We start from the raw sequence: 12,423 nt of genomic DNA, 5'->3' as shown, positions 1-12,423 counted from the left end.
AAAATAGTCCTTCGTGCCCCTACCCTATCAAATGCTTGTGCTACATCAAAAAAAAAATCAGAACAGACTTTTTTTCTTCTAGACCATTTTCTATTATGTTAGTCACCCTATGTATATAGTTGATCTACAGTGGAATGCTTGGATCTAAGTCCAAACTGATGGTTGTGTACTAATTTTTTATCTTCAATAATTATTAATTTGTAATCTTATAAGAAATAGTTTCTCGAATAGTTTTGATAAAACAGGTAGTAGGGATATTGGTCTGTAAGAGAAAACATTATGTGGAGATTTACCTGGTTTCTGGACCACGATAATTTCTGTTACCGTCCATTATAAAGGAATATATGTATTTTAATTTAATAATTATCGCATTAATGAAGTACGTTAACTTCATAAGTTCTTTCTTGGTAGCTGCTTTAATATTGTTCCTGTTATCAAGTCAAATTCAGGAGCTTTTTAGGATTTAAAGTATTTATTTCCAACAAAATTTCTTTGGGAGTTATTACAAGTATCTTCTCATTAGTCTGCCTAACAGATTCTTCAAACAATATTTGTTCTACGTCCTCATCAGAGTTGTAAAGTTGGAATATTTTTGCCAGATGGGATCCAAAGCATTCTGATTTTTCCTCGTTACTTCGAACCCGAGTACCATCCGCTTTCTTGATTGGAGGGACTTGTTTGATTGGTCTTTTTGACGTCTGTTACTTTCCACAAAGAGTAATATGTGGTACAATCATTAGTTAGATCTCTGAGGGAGGAATGTATAGCTTCATCTTTTAATTCTTTTATCTCTCTTTTAACAGTTATAAAATATAAAGCAAATTACAATTAATTTGCCTTTTGTGTGTAATAACTAGCCCGCACGACATTTTTAAAAATGAGGTCATTCTTCTGTAATGATACCTTGCAACTTCAACTTCGAAAGCGCATGATTAAATGCTACATTTGGTCAGTCCTCTTGTATGGTGTCGAATCATGGACATTAAAAATATCCACCATTAACCGTTTGGAGGCCTTTGAAATGTGGCTGCACAGACGTATTCTAAAAATACCATGGACGGCTATGCTGACAAATGTGGCAGTCCTTAAGAGAGCAAATGCTACCCGCGAGCTGCTTGATAACATCAAATATAGAAAGATAGCCTATTTTGGACACGTAGTAAGGGGAGACCGGTATAATATTCTTCAACTTATTATGATGGGTAAAATCGAAGGACGCAGAGAAATTGGTAGAAAGCAGGCCTCTTGGTTGAAGAATATCCGGGAGTGGACAGGAATAAAGAAAGCAGAACACCTATTTAGAATAGCTCGAGACAGAGACAGTTTCGCCATGTTAATCGCCAACGTCAAGGGGACTTGATAGGGCACGTTAAGAAGAAAAAGTGTAATAACTAAATTGTACTAATCGCTACAATAAAAAAATAAAAAAACATGGTTCGAAAAAATAATTGATATGGTGAAAATGGAAATATCAAAAATCGAAGATTGTGATATAATACTGACTATAAAATAAAAGTTAGAGACTAATACAACCAAGAGAGAACATCAAACTAGAAGAAGGAAAGCCTAGAAAACTCTATTGTAAATTAAACATAACTTTTCCAATGAACTCGCTTCAACTGAAATTGTGCCCGAAATAATGAATTATGTTATCAATAAGGGAGCTGCAGGTGAATGTTTTCCAAATCTGGGAATCCGTATTTCCACCCGTATAAATTGTCAGCCAAGTATTTTCGCTTGTATAGTGTTAGTAGGAAAAGGAAATTAATTCTCGGGTATATCTTTTAATATATCTATGTCTGGAAAGTGTTCACAAATGAATAATCACTGCAAATGCTTTGCTATTATGTTCAAAGTTTGGATATATTTATTTTTCATTTATTCAACTTGAACTAAATAAAAATACATTGAATACGTTTCATTTATAGTCCAGGGCGCATCTGTTTTGAGATGGATGTTGAGAGGTGACTCATATCTTAACGATCGTTAATTGCATATACTAAGTCTTCACCTTCACCAAATTCCACTTCGAGTGATGTGGCTGTTATATTTATGTAGTATTTGCAATCTCCAATGCCAGTTTTTTTCTTCTTTCGTGCAATATTTTCATCCGAAATATACATGTTACTGCGAATTGCAACAAGTTTTTCAACTCGGGGATTTAGAAGCCTCTTCCTCTTTTTTGAATGTATATCTTCAAATGATGGCCAGTTTATTTCACATCCAGAGGAATTTGGTACCAACTGAAGCAAACGTAGTGCAATAGGTTTTCAAGGGCTGATTAGTGCAAATACCTTGCCACCACACTAATGGTTGGCAGTCTATTTTTTCTACAACTTCCCATTAAAGCGATCTTGAGAAAAATCCTGTTTTCGATTGATACATTGCTGCATTAGTAACAATTACACTTGCCTGTAGATTGAGATGAATTGCAATTTGCTGAAAAACTTCCATACAATTTAAACTCGATGGAAAGGCCTTCTCCTCTAAATCGGGGATCCACAAAATATGCAGATTTATGGATGTCTTTGCAGCAAAAACTTATTCTCTATTTAAGATGCCCAAGTATTTTATTACAGATAGGACTCGAGAATAAAGTTTTAGAGAATGTTTTAATTAGTTGTTGTTTTATATCCAAATAAACAAATTTAATTAATACTATTTTTATTATTGATCATTATTTTGTACTTAATGATAACATTATAGGTATATTATATTAAATAAATAGCAAACATGAATTTTTCCGATTCTATCTAGTTTTTTTTAAAACCGGATTTTTTTGGTTTTTTCCATCGATTAAAAAAACGGTTTTTTTTTTAAACACTAATTTATCCATAGACTATCAGCCTTTCCCTTTACCATATTTCTCCTTTTTGATCCGAGAATTTGCGTTCCCAGCAATGTTCCCACAATGGCATCGGCCCTAGTCGGGTATTTCCTCCTTCCCCACAGTCTGGCTCACACAATCTGACTCAATAATTTGCCTCTTATCAAAACGTATTTGCTCTACCTTGAACTTACATCTTTCTCTCTTACCTTTGTCGTTGGTATAGCTGTCTTTTTTCCACTTCTTACTTTTTACCAACCTATATGTTTATTACTGCGTCCAAAGTTGAGTATTGTGGTCCTTAATAAATCCTCAAAACTTCAGATCGATCTTTATTTATTCCAGACGCGTTTTGTAATAACATAAGTCAAAAATAATGAAGGTACGGTAATCCTGAGCCTTTACGAAAACTTTTTCCATAAAATTTATAAAACCATTTACCAACAGAAACAGATTTCTTATTTCTTCTGCAGTTCTATTTACCCCGTGGGCTACACAAGTGCAATAAATTAAGTTAAGAAAAAAAATCTTTAAATTAATAGCAACTTTTAACATGTATATGCCGAAGCTCCTGAAAGCATTAAAACTATTTAATTCACTGGTATAGGTTTGAGTATAAAGACATTTGTTAAACTATCTTTTCCAAATTTACTTATATGTAGTTAAATTGTTTGTTTTCCAATTCCTTAGCGGCGACTAAATAATCTTGCACAATTTTCGTTCAAAATGCCAATCATCAAATTAGCTATATACAGTGTGATTGATTAGTGGGGTAAAGCTCCGTAGATCCGTTATAGTAATAGATAGCAATAAAAGTAATAACAAAAATTGTAGACACATTTCAAAATTAATTAGAATGTTACAGGGTGTTCGATAACAGAGTGGCAGACCAAACTTATGTTTTTTTTTAATAGAACACACTGTATTTTATTTTAAATTCGAAAGATTCTTAACTTCTCCATTACAAAAATATAATGGTTTGTTATGTTATACATGGTATTTACAAAGTTATAACCAATATTAAGGCTCGTTTTCATGCTACGTCTTTTGTGAATAAGCGGATTTAATTTTTTCGATTCGACAAGACGTACGTTTTGCTGTTTTCACGCTACGTCTTATTGTACGTTTTGTGTGTCGACAAAACACAGGTTTTGCTGTTTACACGCCACATTATACACTGGACAAAACGTACGTTTTGTGGTACGTTTTGCATGACACACAAAACGTACAATAAGCCGTAGCGTAAAAACGAGCCTTTATATGAAAATCGTAACAAGTCCAACTCACTGTATAAATAAAAATAAGCACAAAAGCAATGGATTATTGATGGCATATTTTTTTTATTTGTTGTCAAAATTTTCATACGTGATTGATATTGAAATTTTTTTTATATTGAATACAGGGTGAGTCAAAACGCAAGTACTTTTTTTCAGTTATTTTAAATGAAACACCCTGTATTTTATATCACTATCGAAAAGTACCATTACCGTGCTCTAATTTTTATATAACATTCCCTATGTCTAAAATTATTAGTTTTCGAGATATTTTCATTTTTCAGAGCAAATTATTAATTACGGGCCTAAATCTTTCCAAATTTTAAGTAAGCCATGACTGAATTTTCTACAACTCACAATTTAGAACAATGTGGCAAATAAAGAAAGAAATATAATTTCTTGGTAATAAATTTTACAAAAAAAAAACACAACCACCACATACAACATTTTTGAAACAATTAAAAACTAAACATCCACGAGGAAAAAGTTTTTCTGTAGTTGGTTGTATACCATAGATTATAGATCACTAGATCTGTGATGTATCCCTTTTTAGGGATTTTCACAAATATAAATTTTATAAAAGATTTTATTCGTTTTTAATTAAAAACTACTTTTGTATGTAAGTGTAACAATTAAAGAACAAAAATAATTTATTAGTAAAAAATTTTACAAAAAAAAACATGAACACAAAATACAACATTTTTGAAAAAATTAAAAGCTACTTTTAATAAAATATTTTAAATATTTAATTACATAAGTTGTTCAAAATGACCTCCTAACACATTTATGCATGCCTAAAAACTATCATTAAATGAATTAGTTACAGTACGAAGCATTTGTAAATTAACACTTTAAAATACACTTTGTATTTTATTTTTCATCTCATCTCTTGTTGTTGGAGGCATTTTATCACCTTCATTCTTAAAGTAACCCTAAAAAAATCTGCCACCTTTATTAAAGTCTCCTAATCTGGGTGGTCACGCTACTGGTCCATGGAAAAATGAAAATATCTTGAAAACTAATAAATTTAGGCGTAGGAAATATTGTATACAAATTAAAGTACGGTAATGGTACTTTCGATAGTGATATAACATATAGGGTGTTCCATTTAAAATTACTGAGAAAATATTCTACTTACGTTTTGACTCACCCTGTATTCAATATTAAGAAAATTACCAATATCAATCATTTATCAAAAATTTTGACAATAAATAAAAAATATGGCATCAATAAACCATTGCGGTTGACCAAATATATTTTTACCAAGTATATTAGGTACCAAATATATTTTTATTAACACAGGTAGTTAAACTTGTTACGATTTTGATATAAAATTATTGGTTATAACTTTGTAAATACCCTCTATAACATACCAAACCTTTATATTGTTGTAATGGAGAAGTTAAGGAGATTTCGAATATAAAATAAGATATAAGGAGTTCCATTTAAAAAACCATAAGTTTGGTCTGCCACTATGTTATTGAACACCCTGTAATATTCTAACTAATTTTGTAATGTGGAGCTCAAAGTTGGCTACAATTTTTTTATTAACTATTATCGCTATCTATTACTATAACGGATCTACGGAGCTTTACCCCACTATTCAATCACCCTGTATATACTTGCCCCATAAGTATATTCATCCACGATAATATACAAGAAATTCCGCTTTAACTCCCGCTTAATTTTTGAAATACATTCCACATAACATTTGTCCATAGTTTGTTTTCTCAATGTACCTACTCTCCTGCGGTAAGGATGTATTGAAATGTTCTTCAAAAAAGAATTTAAAACTTATAGCGATATTAATTTTATACCGAAGAATGCTGAATACAATCACCATCTGACTTAATCAAATTTAAATGTGCCTTTCTCCTTTTTTTAACTGCTTAAACTATCCCGCAAGAATATTTGGACTAACTTAGAGTAATTTAATTATTCCAAATAACGTTTACAAAGAGGGGTTTCACAATACTGGTCAATAAAGTACTTTTTACTGCTTGAAATCTGAGAGTTTTAAAAAACAAATAGAAATGTAATACCGGTCAATAAACAATACTGGTCAATAGAGTACTTTTTACTACTTGAAATGTGAGAGTTCTAAACACCAATTAGAAATATAATACCACTTTGAAATTTAGTTATGAGATAAGAAGGAGAGGGAAAAAACAAAAATTACCGATTTGCCACACGGTTTTCATAATTCTCCATCTCATTCTAGAGAAAGTTCCGAAAATGGTCCCATCCATGCACTTAACTTAGAAGTCATATTAGTAGACAAATAATGTCTAACACATTTTAAAATGTGTGTTCTTTGCTTTTCGGCATACGCAAAAAACCAATCTCTGACACAGTAACCGGCTGTAAGTACAACTGATAGTTGTTTGTAAAACAAGATTAAAAGGTTTCCAATAATTATTAAGCCTCAGTCTCAATCAGGTACTATGTACTTTCCTGAAAATGTATTGTAAACCATCCATTGATATTTTTATTATTTACCCAAATATTATGGATAGTAGCATACAATTAAAAAAAAGGCATAAATAGGCGGAATTTACAGAAAAATAAAAGATGTGCAAAAACATCTAGAATGGGCAAAGTAGTCAAAAAGGCATTTTGTCTATAATCCGAGTTTTAGCAATAAGTTTCGTCATTTAAACTTCAAAAGGACTACAAAGAAATCAAATGGAAACTAATTAGCATTTGCAAAAAGGACTATTTTTTCTTTGTTGGAAAACGTCAATCAACGTTTATTCAAACTAATGTACACAATAAGGTAAATTCTATAAAATCTATTGTACATTTTGAAGGTAAATCTAATAAAACATTTTTAGTTCGTATGTGTAATACTTAGGATGTAATATATACTATTAAAATACCTTTCTATAAATCTTTCATGTATTCAGCATGTTTTTAAACTCTTGTAAAGTATTTAATTCTACTTTTTCTAGTTAGCTTATTTCTTATGTAATATTTGCATCATTATTTTCATAATCATGTCATACATTATCCATTGTAGTTTAAGTAACCGATAGTGAATGTACAGTATAACTTTACTCAGCTTTAAGAGTTTGTCTCAGATGAAACGAGATACAAAATGGGGGAAGTTAGGATTCTGATATATATTTTTTTCTCACGCCGAAGTGCAGTTGTTATGTTTTGTTCTAATGTAACTGTTTGCATGCCTACAAAGTTATTGGTCACAGTCCACTTTCTTATACATCTTTGTATACCTAGCGAATCCCATTGCATGCAACACATAGTAGATATAGATATATGTAATACCCGTAACTTCTGTTATATGTATTTATTTCTGTATAGCTGGATCTTGTGCTGAACTCTGTGGATGGAGGCGATCTATCTGACTTTATAACGAACGGCGAATGGTACTTAATTGGTAAGTTTGAATCAAAATTTCACATTATCATGTAACGTATTGTAGAAATTGTTTAAAGGCCGATTCTTATTAGGCGCTCAGGTCACGTTCCGCTCAAGCTCTGCTCAAAATCAAGAATTTTTAGTCCAGAATAATAAGGATTTTCTCGGGACACTCAAAGACACTTCACATTATTATGTAACGTATTGTAGAAATTGTTTAAAGGCCGATTCTTATTAGGCGCTCAGGTCACGTTCCGCTCAAGCTCTGCTCAAAATCAAGAATTTTTAGTCTAGAGTAATAAGGATTTTCTCGGGACACTCAAAGATCCAGGTAGCTAACTACTTTTTTAGTTATTGTAGACCTATAGGAAGAAAACCTACCTGTTTCCTGCCTAGAGTTCGCGTCCGTTTTTTAATTATTAACAATTTAGTGCAAAAATCGCGATTCTTTCGATTTTTTGCACTCCATTCAAAAGCTATATAGTTGACATAAAATTACAAAATTCAGTTTTTTAGAACATTGAAAAACCTTCAAAATGCCGATTTTTGAAAGTTGGAAAGTTAATTTGTTGCTACGCAAACTGCAAAATATCGTTATTTGTTAATAACTTTTACTAAAACTACCTTAGAACTTTAGTTTTTCACTTAAAGTTGGGTATTGGTGTACTTAACAAACCTTCAAAATTTGAGACCGATCCATTAATTAGTTTAAGAGTTATTCTATTTGTTTTTCCCAGAGACCTTTATTTTGCAATAAGATAAGACAGAAAATAATGAAGATAGGGCAATTTTGAGTATGCCAAATGAAAGTAGAAAAGTGATAGTATCAAAATGTATTAAAAAAAGATAAAAAAAATAATTAATATAGTCAAAAATCCTAATGCCAAATTTTTGAAATTTTGTAGTTTATAAACATTTAGAATAACTTTAAAATTGTTGTCCGTAGAAACAATATTTTTATATATTCGAAAAGAGTATTTTAACACGAATTTTCAAATAAAAAAAATTAGCCTGGGCTCATTTGGGACAAAGTTAGTCATATGTTTTTTTTAATCCACAGCTAATTTGTTTATAATAATTAAGGAATCTCATTAATGCCATTTTAAAGAATGGGATTTGTATTTTTTCTTAAAAAATTTGCACAAACATTGTACCTTCACAGCACCCTCTACGATTTTTCAAAAATGTAGTTCAAACGATTGTTAAACGAGTTAAAATACCGAATAAGCAATTTCAAACGAATATAATTTTCTGTATCTCCGGATCAACTCAATGGATTTTGATCTTTCTTTTTTTAATTTGTATGTAATTTCTACGTATATTGCAAGTATGCAATTTGTTTATAAATTTATTAATTAAAAAACACTCTAATTTGTTTAAACAATTATTGAAAAAATGTGTTTTTTACAAATATCTATTTTTTTAATCATAGTATCATTAATGATCATAGAAAAAGTTAAAGTACACTTTAATAAATATAGTCCGTCCGCTATAACTTTTCCCATGCGGTACGATTCATTTTCAATCAAATTAAGTCACAACATAAATTGAAACGAACGTCGATGTGTATATATACATTTTGTATACTGTATACTATATACTACACACATCGGCGTACGTTTCACTTTCTGTTTTGACTTAATTTGATTGAAAATGAATCGTACCGCATGGGAAAAGTTATAGCGGACGAACTATAAATGATTTTTATTAGATAATTATTTATTGAAGATAATTTATTTATTTAAGTATACCTTAACTTTTTTTATGATTAATACGATAGTATGATTAAAATCATGGATTTTTGGAAAAAAATTATTTTTTCAAAAATTGTATTAGACTGTTTATTAATTAATAAATGTCTAGACAAATTGCATATTTGTAATGTACAGAAAAATTACATACAAATTAAAAAAAGAACGATCAAAATATATTCAGTAGATCCCGAGATATAGAAAATGATAGTAGTTTTAAGTTGCCTTTTTTAGTTTTTGAACTCGTGCATTTGTCGGCTCCCAGCTCCCCCTTCACTTACCACGACTAGTCACCAATTGAACTGCATTTTTAAAAATTTGTGTAAGATACCAGCTTTTCTAATATGTCAAATGATTTTTTCTACGGACAATATTTTTCAAGTTATTGTAAATATTTATAAACTACAAAATTTCAAAAATTTGGCATTATGATTTTTGACTATATTAGATAATTTTTTATCTTTTTTTAGTATATTTAGATAGTATCACTTTTCTACTTTCATTTGGCATACTCAGAACTGCCCTATCTTCAATAGTGTCTATCTTATGTTATTGCAAAATAAAGGTCTCTGGGATAAACAATTAGAATAACTCTTAAACTAATCAAGGGATCGGTCTCAAATTTTGAGAGTTTGTTAAGTACCCCAATACCCAACTTTGGATGAAACACTACAGTTCTAAGGTAGTTTGAGTAACAGTTATTAACAAATAACCATTTTCACTTATTTTGCAGTTTGCGTAGCCACAAATGAACTTTTTACCTTTCAAAGATCGGAATTTTGAAGGTTTTTTAATGTTCTAAAAAATTTAATTTTGTAATTTTATGTCAACTATTTAGCTTTAGAATGGGGTGCAAAAAATCGAAAAATATCGCGATTTTTGCACTAAATTGTTAATAATTAAAAAACGGACGCGAACTCTAGGCATGAAACAGGTAAGTTTTCTTTCTATAGGTCTACAGTAACTAAAAAAGTAGTCAGCTACCTGGATCTTTGAGTGTCCCAAACATGGTTTATTTCTAGCTTATTACCCTGGAGTATTTGGTATACTATTCAATTTGACGGGAGTCAGAGAATAGGCACGGTTCTTTGCATATAAATTTGTTTAACATGTTTAAAGATTTTTCAAACAGTAATTTGGCTGTCATTGTTTTATGTTTGGATGAAGAAGAGCATCAGTCGACCAATAAACAGCCAAGAATATAGGTGCACAATATTTTGAAATTAATAAAAACAGAATGGGAGTTTTTTACTCTGTATAAAGGTATCTGTGACAACGAAAGTAAATTTTTTCAGGACTTTTGAATGACGAAACATAAATTTTATTACATTTTGAATAAAATTTCGGCGGACTTGAGAAAACAGAATACAACCTTTAGGGAGACTATTACTCCAGTAAGGTTAGTTAAAATTGTACCATATAAACATGTGATTTCTTCGTGGAGGGTCAGTTAATAGAATAAGCGATGGAGTTTAAGTATATAGGCATCAAACTGTCTAGCTACGGAAGACTCGAAACAGAAGTGGAAGATCAAGTGAATAGAGCAAACAGAGCCTCAGGTTATCTGAATGACAAAATATGGAGAAATAAAAATATCGGAAAATAAATGAAAGGAAGAAATTAAGAACCACGACCTGATACATTAGAATTTTATATTCTCCATTGGCGCGCATACGGGTCATATTACCCGTATACACGCTAATAGTGAATACAAAATTTTTACTTGTATGTCAATTTTTATACGAATTTTCAGAAAAAAAAATTTTGCCTTGGTTAATTAGGTTCAAAGTTAGCTACTTTTATTATTTAATTAGCAGTTAATTCTATATACATCAAATTCTCCTGTAACAGTGTTAGTTACCATACTACTCCGAAACGGCTTGGCCGATTTTTATAAAATTTTACACGTTTATCCTGTAGGAATATTTTTTTTTATTTTTTTGGACAAAATTATCTGCCTTAATTTTATATGATGTAGAATTAAAAAATACATACAACCCCTAATCTTCACTCTTCTATCACCAACCCCTATTTGTTAACAGCCATCTATATATTTACATCTATAAAACTCTCCTGTCACAGTGTTAGTTTCCATACTCCTCCGAGACCGCTTGACCGATTTTTATGAAATTATATAAATATGTATATTCGGTAGGTCTTAGAATCGGTCGTAGTCTATTTTTCATATCCCTGAGTGGTAAGGGGAGTTCCCCCTAACATTTTGTATTGTTAGGTGGGGTTGTGTGTAAATAACGTACACTATAAGACTGCGAGTACATACAAATTAAAAAAATTATGATCAAAGTCCATCAACAAGTTCCAGCGATATTAATCGCAGCATATGTTTGCAGAATCAGTTTCATTTTTGAGTGCACGTATTTTAGTAATTCCCCTCCACCGACCACGAATTAATTCCATTCGGACGCCATTTTTAAAGCTTTATTAACCACTCTGTTGAGGTTCAAAGTTTACTCAAACTTTTACACATAACCTATATATCTTCAACTTCAAAATGGCTCTAGTTAGGTTGCTTAATTGTTATAAACAAGGTAGCCGTCAATTAAATAAAAAAACTGGCTAACTTAGACCATAATTAACCTAGGCGAAAATTTTTTCTTTGAAAATTCGTATAAAAATATCAGTTTTTCAAATTCCATTGTAGTTTTAGCGTACAGTCAATATTAACAAAGTTATTCAAATTTTTTATAAGCCAAAAATGACTCTATTTTAGTAAAATGTTTTCTGAGTGATAAAATTTACTTTTTAATGATTTTTTTAAATGCGTTGAAAATATGACTATCCTTCATTCATGTTGTTTTCACAGAATTGCTGTATCATTATTATTTTCTGAACAATAACATTGCGAAAAAAGCTCTTTGGGATAAACAAATTGAATAAAATTTAAACTAATTGACGCATCGTATTAAAATTTTTTGTGCATTGTATGGACTGTTTGTTTCAACTTTTCATGCAATATGAAAATCCTAAATTCATTTTCGCAAAATTTATAGCAAATTTTTTATTTTCGAAATTTTAGTTTTATTTTGCAATATACGAAGCAACAAATAATCGGACCAAAATTCAAAAAAAGCTATTTTAAACCTGGGTCCATCTACTAAAAGGAAAATATTATAAATAATACATTTAATTACTCTATTTTTACCTGTAGCGATTTAAACGAAAAAAGTCTCAT

General features: G+C 30.5%; 1 protein-coding gene across 4 annotated transcripts in view; it reads left to right on the top strand.

The window, feature by feature from the left end:
* LOC114328607 (neuronal acetylcholine receptor subunit alpha-7) overlaps positions 1-12,423 on the top strand; it is a 1,048,703-nt gene that overhangs the window by 924,879 nt on the left and 111,401 nt on the right. For all 4 annotated transcript variants that reach the window (XM_050663684.1, XM_050663682.1, XM_050663683.1 and 1 more), the window contains exon 6: positions 7,423-7,498. In XM_050663684.1, coding sequence (XP_050519641.1) covers positions 7,423-7,498 — 76 coding nt within the window. The remainder of the gene's footprint in view (positions 1-7,422; positions 7,499-12,423) is intronic.

Source organism: Diabrotica virgifera, chromosome 10 (assembly GCF_917563875.1).
Source record: "Diabrotica virgifera virgifera chromosome 10, PGI_DIABVI_V3a".
NCBI lineage: Eukaryota > Metazoa > Arthropoda > Insecta > Coleoptera > Chrysomelidae > Diabrotica > Diabrotica virgifera.
The sequence above is the reverse complement of the archived record's forward strand: the minus strand, read 5'-3'. Positions and strand labels throughout refer to the sequence as shown.